At 38.0% G+C, this 18,600-nt stretch overlaps 2 protein-coding genes across 10 annotated transcripts; one reads left to right on the top strand and one right to left on the bottom strand.

Annotated features, from left to right (window-relative positions):
* CPSF2 (cleavage and polyadenylation specific factor 2) lies at positions 604-15,554 on the bottom strand. Of its 3 annotated transcripts, none has more exons than XM_021403726.1 (15): positions 15,459-15,554; positions 14,705-14,890; positions 13,093-13,252; positions 12,896-13,001; positions 11,551-11,680; positions 10,142-10,257; positions 9,537-9,724; positions 8,814-9,104; positions 7,651-7,751; positions 7,133-7,333; positions 6,562-6,714; positions 5,330-5,555; positions 3,516-3,815; positions 2,545-2,679; positions 604-2,437 (listed from the first exon to the last, which is right to left on the bottom strand). In XM_021403726.1, the coding sequence occupies exons 2-15, from the start codon at positions 14,851-14,853 to the stop codon at positions 2,345-2,347; spliced, it is 2,349 nt and encodes a 782-aa protein (XP_021259401.1). In that variant the 5' UTR covers positions 14,854-14,890; positions 15,459-15,554; the 3' UTR covers positions 604-2,344. The 3 variants fall into 3 exon arrangements, with proteins under 3 accessions (XP_021259401.1, XP_021259402.1, XP_021259403.1); XM_021403727.1 differs by having other exon boundaries at positions 15,455-15,546; XM_021403728.1 differs by lacking the exon at positions 15,459-15,554 and having other exon boundaries at positions 14,705-15,281.
* On the top strand, positions 15,491-18,500 carry NDUFB1 (NADH:ubiquinone oxidoreductase subunit B1). 7 transcript variants are annotated; one of them, XM_021403736.1, is made up of 3 exons: positions 15,491-15,569; positions 16,831-16,975; positions 18,172-18,500. In XM_021403736.1, the coding sequence occupies exons 2-3, from the start codon at positions 16,836-16,838 to the stop codon at positions 18,206-18,208; spliced, it is 177 nt and encodes a 58-aa protein (XP_021259411.1). In that variant the 5' UTR covers positions 15,491-15,569; positions 16,831-16,835; the 3' UTR covers positions 18,209-18,500. The 7 variants fall into 7 exon arrangements, with proteins under 7 accessions (XP_021259411.1, XP_021259413.1, XP_021259407.1 ...); XM_021403738.1 differs by having other exon boundaries at positions 15,493-15,569; positions 16,834-16,975; XM_021403732.1 differs by lacking the exon at positions 15,491-15,569 and adding an exon at positions 15,589-15,726 and having other exon boundaries at positions 16,834-16,975.

Below are 18,600 nucleotides of genomic sequence, written 5' to 3'. Positions count from 1 at the left end.
ACACAATTTAAATAATAAATTAATAATATATCAGAGAATGGATAGCAGAGTAGACAGCATTCACAGGAATTTGTTTCAGTTTCATGCTGCTTACAAATAATGAATGCATAGCCAAGGAGCACACATCTGTTCAAGAGTGCAGCTGTAGCCTGTGAAGTGACCGCAGATGTTCCATCCTCATCTTCCTCCCTCCCATCAGAACTGCTCACAAATCCAGAGTCCCCTCATCCCAGATCTCAGATGACTATCGCCCTACATATCAGCTTCCACAGTCTCATTTCAGCACACTTGTGCTGAATAGACTCTTAACCGTTTTGCTCATACTTGAGCCTTTTTCTTAGTGATGACACTAACTTGGGGTTCTCTTCTTTAGCAGGAGGCTCAGTAACAGAGCACACTAAGCTTCTGTTAAACTTAGTTGAACTAGAACCAGTAGATTTATGATCATGCTGCCTTTTCTTTCTTAAGAACAGCACTATTCTTAGTTTGATTTCCATTTCTTAAGTTTGATTTTTTATATTATTTATTTTGGTATTTCCTTCAGTCTTATGTGACCTCTGCCCACCCCAAGACCCCAGGTTAAAAGTTCTAAGGCCAGTATGATTATGTACAAAGTAATGCACTTTATAAAAGTTCGTTAGTATCAACAATAGTAATACAACAGTATTAACCAGTAAGCATCCCAAATCATGTAGATTTACATAGCATTGCTACAAAACAGCTAAAAAAAACCCAAAGCATTTCTAAGTAGTTCTGGCTGTCAATATAATTGAAAATATTTTTCTATAGTTGCCAAAGAAGCATTGAGCTTACAGTCAACTCCAGACAAGAAGTTTTGTGTAACAAAATACATTCTCACTTAACATTTTCAAGTGTTTTACATTTTTAGTTTTAGTATCTAGTTCTAGCAGCTTGGGTATTCTGTAGTTTCCTTTTTTTCTTTTTGAAATGCAGACTTTAATTTCAAGTTACTATTTTAAACAGAATAAATATTCTGTAGATCAGATAAAAAAAAACAACTATTAGCCAAATAATGAATTACAAGGAAAATTATCTTTTCGCTGATAGCCCACAGGGCTGGTGGGTTTTTTTGTTTGTTTGTTTCTGCCACTTTGCCGTAATATTTTATTTAAACATTAGACAGAGAGCACATATTACATTGCCATTGTATGTAAAAACAAGCAGGCAACCTTCCACTACCAAAACTAGTGGTTCATATGTGGATGGGGAAAATAGGATTAAATAAACTCTCAAGAGGCTATTTGTATGCATAAATTAATTTCTGAGAAACTAGATCAGACAAAACTGCTCATCTTCACCTAAAAATAAGTTCAATTTCTAGCATCATTAGCTAGAATAAATACCACTGTCAAAACATGCAACTAGTATGAAATACGGCACAAAAGCATGAGATGTATCACATGAACTCAGATTTCAAGATAAAGGGTCCTGAACTTGATTCATGGCACTCAGAACAAACAGCAGTGTGTCCATAAAGGCTTTAGTCTTCAAAGGTATTAAAAATCAGAACTTGAGATATTTTATAGTTGGCACAGCTCCGCAAAAGCTAGAAGGTACAAATTAAATAAGTTTGTACAGAAGTTACCCTGAAGCACATAATTGCTAGAATTTAAGCTGCCTATCTTCCCCCGTCTTTTTAACTTACCTTTTCAAAGTAATTTTTTGATCCTGCAGGTTAATACTTCATATAGAATATGAAATGCTGTACTGGAACAAGTCAGTAAGAGGAGACAAGCAACAACATTAAGATGCAGCCAGATTAACGCTGGGGGAACATACAGGCAGACAACTTTAAGTGGGCTGCTAAAAGAATATTTTAACTAAACCCCATTTAAAAAAAGAAAAAAAAGAAACAGCAAAAAAAACCCACAGACAACTCAAAGACTCTTCTATAAATCAAACTTGTTGAAACAACAAAAAATGAACAAAAAAAGAGGAAACAAAGAAACCACAATTCCCTAAGTAATCTTATTTGAGAACAGAAGAATGACTTTTATCTATTTTGTAGTCTTTGGCAGGGAATCTAACAAATCAAAACATGCTCCATCAAGGTGAACCCTTCCTGAGAAACAGTTCGTGGTCATAAACTCATTTGTAACACGTTACATGGGAGACTAGTCATAATGGTGTGAAAGTCAAGAACATGGAACGTACCAACAGATCTATACAGAGCAACAATGGCCGTTATTTACACGTTCAGGATAATTAACTGCTCTTTATGAATTACTTTTCCCCTGTATAAATTAGAAAATTACAAAAAGTCCAGAGAGAAATCCTCCGCGTATTCAGAAGTTCAAGCGAAAACACCTTTGTAGTGCTTCCTTCAGACAATAGCATATTGCTTATATAAAAGTTCTCTTATCCTATAGAAGTCCTGACACAGGCAGCCTTCCAATCCAATGCGCCCTGTTTCCGTCTGAAACAAAAAGACAAGTTTCAATTTAATATCTTTACACTAACAAGAAGATTAAATTTCATTTAGAATATTATTTAGCAAAGAATTTTAAGACACAGATCACCTACCCTGCGAACGGCCACCATGTTGTTGCACACAAGCACTCCTCCTACAAACTCAGCTTGAATTCCTTCTCGCAAGAGAACTTGCTTGAAGTCAGATAGTCTTGGCTCATTCATAAACACAGACTGATGTCCAGGAACCTTTAAACAACATACACAGTTTCAAAACTTCTGCTACCTATTGCCTTTCATTTTTCCAAAGATCTTCTCTTCGTTGTGCTGGCAACAGCATGGCCTATGGATAGGCTACAGGACTACAAAGGAGAAAACTGGTTCTATTTCTGTCCACTCGCAGCAAGACAATTCCAGGATGGGAAGCCTTAGAAGTTCTGTCAAGCAAAAGACTTCTTTCTGCACTCACATACTGAAGACTCTTTCGAGCCAAGTTATGTCAGGGACAGAGCTATAGTAAGCTATGCTACTGACCAGTACGTACTTCTGTGATGGTTGTCATGAACCTGAAGAGACTTCAGAGTTGTCTCACATTTATCTAGCTCCTAGAATAGACTACATTCAAGACCCTGCAACAGTATCTTAAGTAATTCTAGGATTAGGAAGTACTTCATTCATTAACTGAATAAATGAAATTCTCTATTCACACATGCAAGTATTTTCATTTAAGAGTAATATCATGAAAAAATTAACAAGCTCTCGGATCACTCATAGAAGCAGAGATGTATGAATTTCAAAGACATGTATGTCTACTTAAGTACACGGTGTATTTCCCATAGCATTAGTAAAACATAGCAGAACCCAAAACGGACTAAATATCAACTGATTTAAAAATCCGCAAGTATTAACTACAAATATGGAACATTAAGACTTTATATTCACAAATAGATGGTAACTGTATGCTAGGCACCATTACTGGATGCAATAGATAGTGCTTACTGAAAAGCTTAAAATCTGAAACAATAATAGCAGTACTAGAATACAGAATCCCTCCAGAAATGCCTAAACCAGGAAAGTTTCTGTACCTCATGAGGTGGCAGAGGTTCCAAAGTAGGAATGATTTCACTCTCCTCACACATCTCCTTATCGTCGTCACCAAAGAGACTTTTCATGGCCTTCTGTTGTGCAATGACACTGGAGTCTGAAGAAGGCATATCCACTTGCATCTCTAAGTCTTCATCTTCCCTCAGCTCTCCCTCTTCCAAAATAACTCCAGTATCCACTTTTGAAACCCTCATGTCCAGGACACCATCTATCCAGGCCAACTCAGCATCCTTGGCTTTACAGAACTGAAGTGAGCTGACAAGAGAGTCTTTTAATCTGACCTACATTGCACAAAAATAAAAATAGTATTGGTTTGATGGAAAAACACAGATTCTTACTTCATGCTTTCAAAATTAGCAGTTTTTCTCTCACTCTCTGCACAGGTTTAGTTCGTAGTCTTTTGTGGAAGGAAAGAAAGAAATCTCTGAGGCAAGACACCCTACACTTAGGAAATATAATTTGTATATTCTCATATTAGTCGTTAACTTAAACAGTAGAAGAGAACGATACGTGCAAAACAAGGCAAACTCACAGGAGGAACAATAATTGCCTTTTAAAACAACTTTTTTTTGTGGCCAAGGGGTTCCTCAGTTGGCCTGTGTAAATTTACATTCAGGTTACCAAACAGCTGCTTCAAATTTCAACCTTCTTAAAAATATATAACATTTTATTGCAAAAAGGGGTGTTGTCAATATCAGGCTTTAAGTCATCAAAATATTACTTCACTTTGATTCCTCTGGCACATTCCAAGACATGAACTAATTAAATAAGCCCTACCCTGAAAGACTGCTATCCACATGAGATGTTGCACTATCGCAATAGAGGAATCAAGGCTGCAAGTGTACAAATGAAATTGCAATTAACTATCTGCAGCACAATCCAACCAAAAGACATCAGGATTCTGATATCCAGCTCTCATCTATTATCTTCTAATTCAATGTCTCCAGTGCACTCCATCTGTTCAGACAGCTTCCAACAAGAAAGAAAAAAATATATTAAAAATCTCTCGATCTATGAAGATTGAATTTCTCCTTTATGAATAACAATTGAAATGAAATATAGAGCTACTGCAGTTTTATTCAGATAAATACTTTGTGAAAAATAGGAAATCTGTCATTTCTTATATGCTAGCATAACTAAAAAAAACCCACAAAATTCTGCTGTCTTAAGAACGTCGGAACAAGGTAATTTTGATAACTGGAACTTTCTACTTCCAAGGCTAACAGATTTTTCTCTGGAAAGCACCAAAAATACCTCTTTCAACAATTCTGATGATGCTTTTAGATTAATTTTAAAAGGATACAAGGAATAAAGGACTGATGCCTAAACTACATGCAAAATGCTTTCCTCTAAACTGAGTACTAGGAGTACAGTATATGGATTTTTTTTTTCTTTGCTAAGGCTCCCCTTGAAATTCCAAAAAGAATCTCATATTTCAAGTCGCATGCAGCAGTACTTTAAATATACACACAATAAAGCTATTAAGACTGAGTAGAGCAAACTGATGCTCCCACGGACATAAACATGGCCTTCTGCACTACAGGTTAAAGAACGCTGACCTCACATTCAAGTTTTGTTTTAAACACTTCTTATGAGAAATACTCATCTGAGCATAGGAGAATGCTTATGAATAGAAAAGGAAAAAGAAGCTCTTAATGTCAAAACCAAGTACACACGTGAACAATTTTGCTTCTCCTCTACCAAAAATTGAGGGCTAAATAAGAAAGTCTGCTAGTATAGCTCTACTACAGTTCTCAGCACTTTTATATACAAGTAACAAATTCCAGCATCTTACTTGGTAAATATGAGTCTCACTGGTTGCATCTACAGTTTCATGTAGTTTTGGCATGTAAACTTTGATATCTTTTCCACCAAAAGCTCTGCAACATTCTGCAAGGTCCTGGCTGGCTTCAGGTGGTCCATGAACAATGATTAGTTGCCTTGGTTTCATTTGGTTAATGATTTTTTTAATTGAGTCTCCATCTGAGCGTCCTTCATAGTCAATATATGTAACTCTGGCTCTAGTTTGAACAAAAAATGCAAACAAAAATGCAAAAGAACAAAAACACTTATTTTAAAGATAAAATATCTTTGAGATTTAATTTAAAAATGGAAAGCATTGCAAAAATTATTCTACATCAAAATAAATTGTCAGCAAAAGGTACATTATGGATTAGTAAAATACAGATTTGTCAAATATCAGCACGTACACACATTTCACACTGTAAATTCCCCAAATTTACTTACATAGCTATCAAAACATGCTTAAGAGTATTTGAGTAAGCACAGTCTTTTCAAACAGAACATACTGGAGTATCCGTATTATTGCATCATTTACTTTTCCCTTCCCCACTTGTCCTCACACAGGGAACAATCTGCCGCTTTCTTAAGAGCAGGTGTCATAAGATTCTGTAGCATACTCCCAGAAAGACTAGTAAAAAACCAATTGCTATTAACCTAGAGAAGAGTGGGACCATTCCCACTTTCTTAACTCCAAGCTAGCCTTTTGCCCAGTTTGCACAGTACTCATGCCACCATTCTAACAGAAGGCACAAAGGCTCCTAAAACTCTGGAGTCACTGGGTACATGCACAGCTGCAAGCAATTCACAACAGTACACAACACTTCTCTAAGAATTTTGCAGAGCTCCCTACAATATACAGCCTTTCCCTACAAGCAACAGTATCGGCACATACAAAGTAGCTCCGAATCATCCTCTAACAGCTGAGACTTTGGAGGAAGGATTCAGGAGATGCGCAGTACTGGAATTCACCCATAACCCCTTTTATATCACACAGGTAACAAGCAGAACAAGAGCAAAACAGAATGTGAAATATGTGCCTTATTAATAGACCGATACTACACTGGCATAGATTTCTTATTAATCCTTCTGCAGAAGACACTTGTGTTGCATGAAAAATATAGGAAGCCACTATCTAGTCTCACAATGTTAAAAAAATAAAATATCTATTTCTTCTTTTCTTCTCTTGGCTCTGAAAATACTAGAAACAAGAACAAAGCCACTCACTTAATTTCCATGGATTCTGTTGCTGAAATACATTTAGTAGGAACATCTGATAAATCCTGGTCCATTGGCTCCTCTCCATTGGTCAAACCAGATTCTAATTTGCTTTTTTCTTCTTCTGTTGCCTGAAGTTCTGGAACTAGAAAGTCTTCAGGTCTAAAGGGGGAAAGGCACTTTGCTTTTAAAAGTGTTACAGTAAATCCAAAGCACTGCATCGTATAGAAACAAGCAGTGCTGACATAGTTACTGAGTTATTTTATAATTTTTAGTATTAACAATACTAAATACTAACAACAAAAATCAAAACAAAAACCTGGACTGGAAATGCTTCCTAAGAAATGTGAATTCAGGCCCAAGATCAGTCCCTTGCAGTTTCAATCCCACCACAAGCTTCCTGTGAAACTTAGCTGGAATCATCTTTCAGAAGCCACTTAAAACTTAATGTGTTTGGAAGAGCATTCAACAGCATAGCAAAAGAGAGACAATACTGATTTTTATTTTTATTACTTCTATTTTTGAACTATTTCATGGCTTTTACATGTTACTAAGCATTACCACTGCTCTCCCCACATACTTGATAATCTCGCCATATTCATCCCATTTAATTCTTTCTTCAGGGGCTGGAAACATTGGGTAAGATTTCTTCGCCTGTTTGAAGAAGCTTCCTTTCCGGCTACCTTCACCTTTCATCATCAAATCATGTTTGGTCTTATGCACAGTTGGCTGATCTATATCTTCTTCAGCATCACTCTCATCGCTGGAATCAATATCTGCCCTGAAATGGTATTCCGAGAAGAAAAAAGAAAAGGCTATTATTCAGGTTTAGTATTACAAAAAACACACTGTCTGGACAGTAACAGTTAAGACTAAGGACAAGGACAGTTGATGTATCTGAGAAATTGCTCACAAAGTTCCGATGAAACAGGTCTACGCTAACAACAGATTGAAGACAACCATTCCTGACTCCTCGATGCGCTCAGACAAACCTACCCAAACTATGATTTTCACTTATCCTTGTAAAGGGTTGAAACATCAAGCTGGACACGCATCTCAACTGTGACAACAGCAGAATGCAACAGCTAATATACTTACTCTTTAGACTGCTCTAACTTCTTAGCTGCTTCTTTCTTTAGTTTCTCCTTTTCAAGGTATTCTTCAAGTTCTTTTCCTTCCAACTTGACACGTCTTCTCAACTTACAAAGTAAAAATTAGAATTTCTATGAGTAGCTGACTTGTTTTAAATACTTCTCCTACACACAGCTGGTAAGATAATATTTATATTCAAGTACCAAGGACAAATACAATATTGTCATTTATGTAACAAGTTACGTAAACATGTGGCACCTTAGCATGCCAACATCGTGATGTTATCAATTAGTACAGACCACATGAGAACATAAAATTACTTCAAAACTATTAAAACAAATTCATTTTACAACAGCTCCTTAAAATATCTTGTGAAAACATCTCCCTTCAATAAATAAATCCAAATAGTCTAAGGTAAGCAGTTATTTTTTGACCTTTGTGTCACTAATGCGAAAAGAAAAACCTGACAAAATCACACATTAGCAGGCAAAGCAATGTCAGGCCTTGCTTCTTGGTTTTTTTTTGCAGAACAAATTAGACTATAGGTCAGTCACAGTGCATAATGTTCAAGTCCAGTAATAGTAAACCGATCCAACCTAAAACTGAAAGCACGTTGCATCATCAGGACTGAAATGATTACTGGGATCACAAAGGACTCCCAGATATTACCAGCATTTACCAGAGTGAAGTAGGCACAGGTATACTATTTGAATATAATTTGATAGCATAACTAACAACTAATTGTGTTCTTTTAATTGATAAAATTCACTTATCTAACTCTGGTAGGATACACTACACTTATTTGACTTGATTCTCCCCTAATCCAAAACCAAAGTAGTTTCCTGGAAGAATAATCCACCCAATTTTTCTAACATAACAATACAACATAAAAAGCATTGTCTAAAGATAAATATTTAAAAGCAACTTCACGCTCACTTCATTAGATACTAATTCAACCACAGCAATAAAAAATATTTTGTACTGCCAACTAAGGCCTGTTTTATATAAATTTATCCCTAACACTTTATATGTGCAATATACTCATTTCAGATCTCCTTCTGCCACTAGAAGCATTTTCAGCAGGTAAAAAAGAGAACTAAATTCAATTTTACTTATATTTCCCCATATAGCCCACCACAAAAACTTTAAGATACACAATCAATTTTTACCTCAATATCTATAACTTTCTCAGAAGGATTATCAATCAGGAATCGTGCTAATGTTCCAGGTGTGGTACGGTAAGTTAAAATTATAGAGTTCTTGGAATCCTGGCACCACTGAATGAAAAGATCTCTTGAAAACCCACATTCTAGATCAGGTTGGCTGGCAAGGACAACTTTTGGACTAGGCACTCGAGCCAAATCAGACAGACTATGACATAAGGAGAGATGGCGGAACTGGAAAGGATTGTTTCTTTTGTCTTCAAAGCACCTCATCAATTTATCACTCATCCATTCCACCTAAAATATAATATTAAAACAAAGTTATCTATAGGAATACAAACAATATAAAAATGTATGACCTGACATTAAGCAGAGGAATGAAATATGCATATTTACAAAGTTTCTCAGTACATGTAGAAATAATGCAGAGTGTAAACAACACAGAAATGAGAAACTGAAATCCACCTTTTTAATAGCTATAAACTATTTTAACAAGTTTTGTGACAAAAAAGAAAATAGAAATGAGTATCAAGAAGCATAGCAGTAGCCATGACTGGACTCTGTGTGACTTGACTGAAAAAAATATCGCTTGAGGAAAACACCCACTCTAGAATAAGGACAACACCCAGTTTTCAGCCATTTCTTACTGTTAAAAAAGAAAAAAAAAAAGAGCTCTTGAATACATATCCTGTTACCCCCTCACAACCGCATTTCAAAATGAAAACAAACCTGTGATTTAGAGAACTCCACCACATTGTAGCTGACGTTATTCAAAAGTGCTAGAGAGTAGACTCCTAATCCCGCATCTTTTGTTCTCCAGATCTGATCAAGAAGTTGAGCAAGTTCCAGAACTCTGCCAGCTGTATCCACAGCTATCAACACATTTCCATCACCTCGTAATGTCTCCAAAACATTAGCTATGAAGAGTTAAAACAAAAAGAACTACTTACACTTTGAACCACAACTAGAGCTCTGAAGATCCCACCACCTTGACTACTAATTTTTAAAATAAATAAAATTAAAAAAAATAAATCAGTAAAATGAAGATTAACAGAAGAATGTGCTAAGGGACGTCATTTAAAAATCCCTTAAGTCAAAATTACTGGGTAAAATACACCATTTTTACATACGCTTTTATACAGAGTGCAATTCATTGTTTTTATGAAAGCATTTTCCCCACAGGGTTAGTACCATCAGGAAAAAGCAATTCAACATTTGTTAAATTTGAATAAAGATTCTTCATTTAGATGTTAGTAAGCTTCTTACAAAAGAACAATGTACAGTGGCTAATAAGTCACATTATTGCTATCTTGAGCCCCAAACAGAATACGTACTCAGGAGCTGTTCGTCCCTTTGCTTCCTCCTGGGTTGTACATAAGTAGCATTAAACGAATCTGTAATAAGCAATGAAGGCCTGCTCAACATTTCCAATGAACATCCGTTCAGATGGCTGTGGAAAAAAGGCCAGAACTCACTGTCTGCATTTTTATTTTAAAAGAAAAAAATAAGACAATGAGCATCCACAGTTTTGCATGTACATCTCAATAGTGGAAAAACGGGATATCGCATATAAGCAAATCAAAGAGCAGCTTAAAGAAATTACTTCAGGCCAAGAATAAGATGTCCAAGAGTCAAAATCTGATTAAATAAGTAATTCCGAGCAGGTTAACATAGTATAAATACTTACAACTGATAATAAATATTTACAATTACTAGCAAAAACCGTTTCAATTGAGTTTTTCTCCCTTCCTCTTTTCTCACTCCCTGAAAGTCTCTTTAGTGTAACTTCAGTTAAGCCAGGAACAGGCTCCCCAAGGCCGTGGTTACAGCACCAGGCCTGCCAGGGTTCAAGGAGCGTTTGGACAACGCTCTCAGACACAGGGCTTGAATGCTGGGTGGTCCAGTGTGGAGCCAGCGGTTGGATTTAACGATCCCTGTGGATCCCTTTCAACTCTGGATATTCTATGATTCTGCTTCTATGCAGAAATTGATAAGATGCATGTTACAAACCATAGTAACAAACACTAACGCGTAAAACTTATTTCAATATTTATTTTCTTGCCTTTTTTTCTCTCCTAAATAAGCATTTTAAGGGAAGAAGATGGGACATGAGAAATATCCTCTCAGCTTTCTATTTAAGGTAGAAGAAAACACACATTTTTCTTCAGTGTTTTCCAGGAATTTCAAAACCATACTTTCTTAAATCTTAACTATCCAGTAGTCATGCAGTAATTTTAAGAGTCAACACTCATCTACTTGCTCTATAGCTCCCAGGACTTTTTTCAGAAAGTAAACAGTGCATCCCAACCCTAAAAACAATTACACTGTATGGTTACACTGCAAATTCCATCTTGATAGGTTGAATTTGAGCACATTGTTTTAAGAGTTCCTCTTCCTTCTAAGAGAAGTAAGACCCTGACAAACAGAAAACAGAGTTTGTAATAACTGTCTTCTACATGACAAAGAGAAGCTGGGTGTTATTTTCCTTCTTAAAATTACAAGAAAAGCTTTTTGAAATTGCATGATACAAATGCTTTCTGAATGTTTCCCACTTCACACTAAAATAAACCTGAACAGAATGAAGAAACCCAGGGCTAATGCTCATTTCAAGTTCATTGATAAAAATGCAAGTAAGATTAGTGGTCTTCTTATATCTGGAAAGGCACTGCTACTTTCATACTTATTTATCACATCAATTATGCACACCTAACACACCAGAGAAATATAGTTACACTGAACTTACATCTCCCTCTTGTGGTTGAAATCAACTGCATAAACAATTTCTTCCTCTCCATCTTTGACAATCTTCCAAATTGTGCCTCCTATCATGTGACCTGCCGGCAATGGCGTGATTGACAGACCGTGTCCTTTGCCTACAAAAAAGAACGGCCTCCTAAAAATCTCTCAATATTTTAGGTAGATCACATATATGAAAATCTATTACACTGATACAATAGGTAACTAAGTAGCTAAACTCCAAAGCTATTACTTGGAAAAAAGTCAAATAAGGTATGAAAATCAGTAACACCTCTCTCCTTCCTATCTAACCAGTAACTTCATAATGTTACACCACTTTTTTTTTTCCAATTCATTTCCACTCTGCTTCCAGAAAAAGAAAGCCAAGTGAACGTCACCTCCCACCAGTACTCAGAGGCACTGCCAAGCTGCTGTAGCTACATATCTAAACAGCAGCAAGTTACGTAACAAAACAAATACATCACATAAAGGCAAGTATGCTGGTGAAAAGCAAACTCCTTCCTGGTGCAACACAAAACGTTTTCAGTGTCATTCACTGTCTGGGTACTTACAAAAACACGCAAATTACACAAACCTGAATTTTGCCAGAATAACAAATATGTAAGTCAGAGAAATTGAAAGAAAGGTGCCTATGCGCTACAGTCAAGGTGACTGATTTTCAGCACTTGATGCTGTTTCCCTTACGACTTTTAAATGTACCACTGCTCATCAGTGTTAGCCTAGATCTAGCACCCAAAACCATTATTCACTGTTTCTGCTGCATTGCACCAGCCTGAACAGAACTACACAGTTTTAATAATGATTAGAACATAAAATACCATCCTAGATGAATCAAACAAAGCTAAGCCACTTCTACTAAACACGAAAAAGTGTTTTAAAACAGTTGTTCCCTAAATTGCTTATCAGACAAAAGTTGGCAGCACAGACATAGCCTTGCTACAAATACTTGGGAAAAGGGTCAGTAGCCTTTCAAGAATGGCATCCCATCTCTATTTTTCTTTTCCAAATTACAGGGCAAGAATTTCAGCAAGCAGCATTCAGGAACTTGGATATACTACATCTCTGAGACAAACTGATGGTGATCAGCTCACGTGTGTATCTGTGCAAGAACAGGCTTCCATTTCACTCTGATCTGTGAACTCAGCAAGAGTGTAAAGATGCAGATTCTCTGTATCTCAATGTTCCAAGCAATAAGGTATGTTAAATACCATCCAGAGTCAGCAAATTCCTCATTAAATCATCCACATGTTAAAACTTAATATCTGTGCATCTTCCTTTGCGTTAGTAGTTCTGAAGTACAAATAAATGCCTTCTAGAGATCAGAACTTTACCTTTCAAATTGACAATCTGAGAAAACTTCAGCTGTTGTATCTTATCAAATGCTGCATCCACATCATCCAATGTAAAGAGTGTGAAATCTTCAGTATTATGGCGGGACTAAAACAAATAAGAAGCAGAGAACGTTCAAAAACTTGAGCCTTCTACCTTGTCAAAGAGGTTGAGTATTAAGTTGTGAACCTAAAGATACCTGATAGAGATCATACATAAACATCTGTCCCATTTTATACACAGGAATAGTTGCATAAATGGCACAATTCAATCCCATTTTTCCAACTGCATATGGAAGAGCACCAAGGTGTAGAGGGTCAGGATGAGAAAGGAGAACAGCATCAACTTGGTGTACATGTCTACAAAAGAAGGACAGCAGAAGATGGTGAAGAGTTCTATATGGTATGACACACTTCCTACCATGACTGTTTTGAGATCAGCTGCACAAAATGAACACCAAACAAGAGAACTCAAGTCCTTCCAGGTTTAGAACAAAGTTTTTAAAAACATAGTTAAAAGTTATGGTTATTTTCAAACAATCTCAAGTAAAATAAAAACTTAAATATCTGAGATCTGAGAACATAAGTTCAAGGACTGGGTGACTGCCAGAACTGCCAAAAGTTCAGCACTATGTTCTTGGTTAGAAAGGCATCAGCATATATTTGGATACCAGAAAGTTCATTAACTTTAGAACCAAAGGTATCTTCAGTGCAGACACGTTACTGCTTATGTATCTAAAAACCTAAAACATATCACAACTTTTCTTCACATGAGAAAGTCCAAGTAATAGGATTCAAAAGCCAATCAAATCAAAATACGTTTGAGTTAAAGAGAAATGTGAATTTTGGCTTCATTTTTAAAATTAATTTATACAGATAAAAACACAACTTGTCTTTTCTTGAAAACTGTGGTACAAATATAAGAACTCAGGCCAAAGACTAGCTATCATAACTGAAAAACTTCAGAGCCTAAAACAAATGCAACAAGTGAAAATACAAGTTGGGCTGAAGGACTCAAAGCTTTTTGGTCCCTTACATAGTAACTGGAGCACACATACTCTTCTTGATTGCTCTTATTAAAAAGCAGATTGTACTTAACTGCTTCTCAGGTAAGTCAACTGAAACATCTTAGAAGCTAGTACACAATAATCCTCAGTTAAACAACTTCAAATGCTACAAGAGCATTAATGCTACAAAAAGTGAAAGTACAAAAACAGTATCATAAAGCTTAGTGTCTTTCCAGAACTTGTATGTTTCAGTCATTTACCTGTAAAAAACCACTGTGCCAGGAAAGCTCATAAATGTAAACATGAAAGCTAAGTACTAAGCTCTAGAAAAGTTTATTTCTTGACAGGGCTGGGATACTGGCAGAAGCCTCTTTTCAAATCAAGTCTACTGAACTTGAAACACAAGGCAAGAGTTCAACCACTTTATCTTTATTCAGTCCATACTTAATACAGCCTCCTTAATTTAAAACTTGCTAAATTATTTTAGAGCCAAGGTCAGCCTCCCACACACTGCCCTGCATCAAATTTATTTAAAAACAAAACAAGCAAACCAACCAACCAACACAAACCAATCAACCAAAGCTCAAAATAGCTTGAGAAGTAGTTAATAGATGCAACACATAAAATGTAAAAACATAATAATAAACATTGAAAATATTTGAGCAGTATAATCCCCTTCACATAAAATATTTTTCAAACCGAGATCAACTTTGGGTGTAACATCAACATATATACATACATCTGAAAGTTATTTTGAAAGCTTTCAGGAAACGCAAGGCTTATTTAAAGTCCACAAAGTACTTACTTCTTTAGGGAATCAATAATATCCATAGAAAAGTTCTCATCCCAGCCACAGTCCAACAGAAACCGAAACTCATCCACTTGCAATAGGTAGCACAGGGCAGACTCCTCCTGCACTCCTGAGAGTGTGGTCAGCTTGATAATGGACGTCATCCTTCGGCCCAAACGTTTGATTTCCTAAAGAAATAATCTGAGCGGGGGAAGACAATGTGTCACTGAGTAATCCAAAGCGAAAGCCTATTTATTTAGAAAAGCAAGCAATTAGAGATAAAGCTATCTTCGCTAGCATTTTTGAGGACACACGTGACAACAGCGGTAAGTACTGTTGAATACAGCAGCTGGATACCTATCGATAAATTTCAGACAGTTACACTCGATCCTTGGGGGCCTTTCGTTATTAGAAAGGGATGCGGAATTTATTACAATTAGACATGGACGTTAACAAGACACTGGCGGCGGTGCAGCACGCGCAGCTCTCGCCCGACGGGCACCGCGCCGCGATAGCTGCGGCCCTGCGACAGCTGCGGCCCTCCAGGCCCTGCGGCCGTCCGAGGGACAGCCCGGCCCCGCATGGCGGCTCCAGCGCCCGGACAGGGCCCGCCGCTCGGCCCCGGCCCTGAGAGAACGAGCCGCGCCGCCGGCAGCACCAAGAGCAGGAAGAGAAGGATGAACGCAGCGAGCACCGCTCGAGCCCTTCATTCCTCGGCTCCCGCGGAGGGGCCGCTCCACAGCGGTGCTCCCTCCCCGCCGCTACCTGCCTCGGGCCGCCCGCACGGCCTCACAACGCGCACCGCGGCGCGCGCCAACCGCCGCCTCCCCTGGCGCCGCTCGCCGCCATCTTGCGCAGGGCAGGGAGAAGGAGGAGGAAGGTGAGAGGCGAACGGGCGGCACCATTCCCGGGGGGGAAGGCGGCTCCCCCCGCTCCCCCGCGCCCGGTGGGCTCTCCCGAGCCGCTCGCGCCGCCCGTTGCCCTTGGGCTGGCCGCTGTGCGGGGCCTGGTGCGCCGAGGAGCGGTTGTGTGTCCCGGTAGGTCCCCGGGCCGTGTTTCCTGTGCCCGGTCCGCTGGCAGCCGCCTTTTGCTAGGGTCGGTACAGTGAGTGTAGGCCCAGAGGGCGCCCTGGGAACTCGGCTTGGGCGGGGCAGGGGGAAGGAAGGGGAAGGAACGCGGCTTGTGTCTGTTCTCTGCCATCCGAGCTCACAGCCGCTCGACGGTGTCTGCCAGACCTTCCTGCAGGACACCGCTCTGGGGCTTTGCTCGGGGGCTGGGGAAGGCTGGGTGGGTTTTATAAGCGCCTTTCCTCCTTGTCTGTCAGATCCCAGCCGACTTCAGCTTATGTCTAATCTGTGATAATAACACCTACATCTGTAAGGTTGTGTGTTATGAACGTATTTCTCATGTTTTGTAGAGCAGCAAGCTTTTGTGTAATTAGAGTTATTTTAATGAGTACATCGATCTGGATTGCTTTAAATGTAAATTTCACCACTAATGCCTTAAAAGATATGTTCCTCTCCCATTTTAGGATAAAATCCCGTTTCTAGGGCATGAGAGTTGTTTAGGGCTCTTTCTGAGAAACTTGTATATGTGTTTGAGAACAGGCTGAGAGAGTTGGTTCTGCTCAGCCTGCAGAGGAGAAGACTGAGAGAGGGTTCTGTCAATGTTTATAAATGTCTGAAGTATGGGAGTCAAATGGATGGGACCAGGCACTTTTCAGTGGTGCTCAGCAATAGGACACAGAGGGCAATGGGCACTAACTGGAACACAGGAAGATCCCTAGAAATATGCAAAACAACTTCATTATTGTGAGGGTGACAGAGCACTGGAACAGGCTGCCCTGAGAGGTTGTGGAGTCTCCTTCTCTGGAGATACTCAGAACCCATCTGAAGACTTTCCTGCGCAACCTACCGTAGGGAACCTACTTTTGCAGGGCGGTCGGAGTAGATGATCTCTCGTGGTCTCTTCCAGCCTTCATGATTCTATGAAATCTGTGCCTAGTTGGAAGTGTTTAATGGCCTGCATATGTATTATCCCGGGGTAGGGTTCTAGTGAGTGTGATTAAATGTTCCAGGCATGCACCAGCTTCCACGTACAGATTCATTACCAACTCTTACTGTTATACTTTTTCTTTCTAGCAGCCATGGTGAATTTTGCCCAAGCTGTGCGTGACCACTGGATTCACATCCTTGTTCCCTTGGGATTTGTGGTTGGATGCTATCTGGACAGATGGAATGATGAGAAGTTGTCAGCCTTCCGAAACAAGAGCTTATTGTACAAGAGGTCTGCTTTGTCGTGCCTTTTAAATATATATATGTTATTTTCCCAAATAGATTTTAAAAAGTGCTTCTCTGTTTGTTGTTATAATCATACGTATGAAAAAGAATCCTATCAAAATATTAAAGGGAAAAAATGACCAAAATTTCAGCAAGTATTTGTGAAGGATTTAAGGTCCCTGACGCCCTCTGAATATCTGGGATTTAGAACCCATCCTTGTGCTCTTAGCCATGAAAGAAAGTATGTGTAGTTCTCTGTGTTTGTTCTTTTAGCCAAAATAATTGGTTTGAAATGATTAATCATACTAGTGAATCAGAAATATTTATTTTAAGAAATCTGTGGAAGATGCATAAATGCAGACTTTAGTAATGTGAAGGCTTATTTGTATCTAAATAAATTGAATAAAAGGATGCTCTACCTGAAATGAAAATATAAAGAAAACACATTAATGTGCAGGTGAATAAGAAAGCGTGTTGCTAGAAAAAAGTCATCTTAAATAAAACTTAATAATTTGCTGTCAAGTTCTTAAGTCATGAAATGTGGAAACCATTATTTTGTCTTTGAAACTTTGGTGAGAAACAGTGTTGAATTTTCATTTTTAGCTTTTAGATGATAGTAAGCTTCTTTAAAATTATCATAGCACTTAGTAAATACTTGTATAAATTTGTCATTAAAAACTATGAAGTTTTTTAAATTAATACAGCATCTTTAAATGTTCACGTTGGGAGCTGCAGTTGCCTAGATTAGTTCTTGGTAAGAAAGTAAGCTTATGACAAAATTCATGCTGCTGTTACGTGAGCACTTATCTTACTGCAGTTGCTGGTGACTTTAGGCTATTTCAGCATCACTGCAAAAACCTTTTCCGCTTTCACCTCTGTTTGCCTTTCCACTAAAGCGATGGATTTTTGTATTGGAAGGAGTTAGATTTTTCCCCTTAGAGTCCTATGGTGTAAAAAAAAATCCATTAACTCACTAGGGGTTTATTTAAAATTAATGGTAGTTAAGGACTCAATCCATTGAAGCTTTGGGTTGAAAAGAAAAAGCTTACCAGTGTAAAAAGGTTTTAAACTGACAAGGATTGCAAAAAAGAAGGTTAGGATAACTTTGCAAATCAAACTATTCTAGAATAATTTTAAATATGTTAATTATTGCACAACATTTCTGTTAATTTTAGCCCCTTTTTTTTTTATCTTTCCACGCAGAGAGCTGAGGCCCGGTGAAGAAACAACGTGGAAATAAAGGCTGTTGATGAACGGGGAATGTTTTTGCTCAGTTAATCTCATGCATTGAAAGAATACGATTATGTTTTTTTTTTATTTTGAGACTGTATCAAGCTTCAGAGAAGAACACCTGCTATTTGTCACTGCTACTTTAATTTCCAATATTACTTTTTGGAAGGTGATTTAGTTACATAGCTAATTTGTACCTGGGAAGCCCACAAATGTTGAGAAATGTCTGCCCCCAGAAGTACCACTCTGGAGATGGGGGAGAAAAGACTTAAAGTAATAAAGAAAAAACTATGCAAAAATAATTTCCGTTGTTGTTAATCTGTATGGTGTGGAATTAACGCGTTTACAGCTAATTTATGAACTAGCCTTCAAGGGAGTACTTAACGCAGTACGCTTTAACTC

The sequence above is a fragment of the Numida meleagris genome, chromosome 6 (genome assembly GCF_002078875.1).
Source record: "Numida meleagris isolate 19003 breed g44 Domestic line chromosome 6, NumMel1.0, whole genome shotgun sequence".
NCBI classification, from domain to species: Eukaryota; Metazoa; Chordata; class Aves; order Galliformes; family Numididae; genus Numida; species Numida meleagris.
The sequence above is the reverse complement of the archived record's forward strand: the minus strand, read 5'-3'. Positions and strand labels throughout refer to the sequence as shown.

Excerpts from the sequence above, each read along its gene's own strand:
- NDUFB1 (XM_021403736.1), top strand. The coding sequence starts at position 16,836 with ATGGTGAATTTTGCCCAAGCTGTGCGTGACCACTGGATTCACATCCTT. Across the intron at positions 16,976-18,171 it reads AAGAGCTTATTGTACAAGAG|AGAGCTGAGGCCCGGTGAAG; the intron begins GTCTGCTTTGTC and ends CTTTCCACGCAG.
- CPSF2 (XM_021403726.1), bottom strand. The coding sequence starts at position 14,853 with ATGACGTCCATTATCAAGCTGACCACACTCTCAGGAGTGCAGGAGGAG. Across the intron at positions 13,002-13,092 it reads TTATGTATGATCTCTATCAG|TCCCGCCATAATACTGAAGA; the intron begins GTATCTTTAGGT and ends TATTTGTTTTAG. Across the intron at positions 9,725-10,141 it reads AAGGGACGAACAGCTCCTGA|CTAATGTTTTGGAGACATTA; the intron begins GTACGTATTCTG and ends AACTCTTCATAG.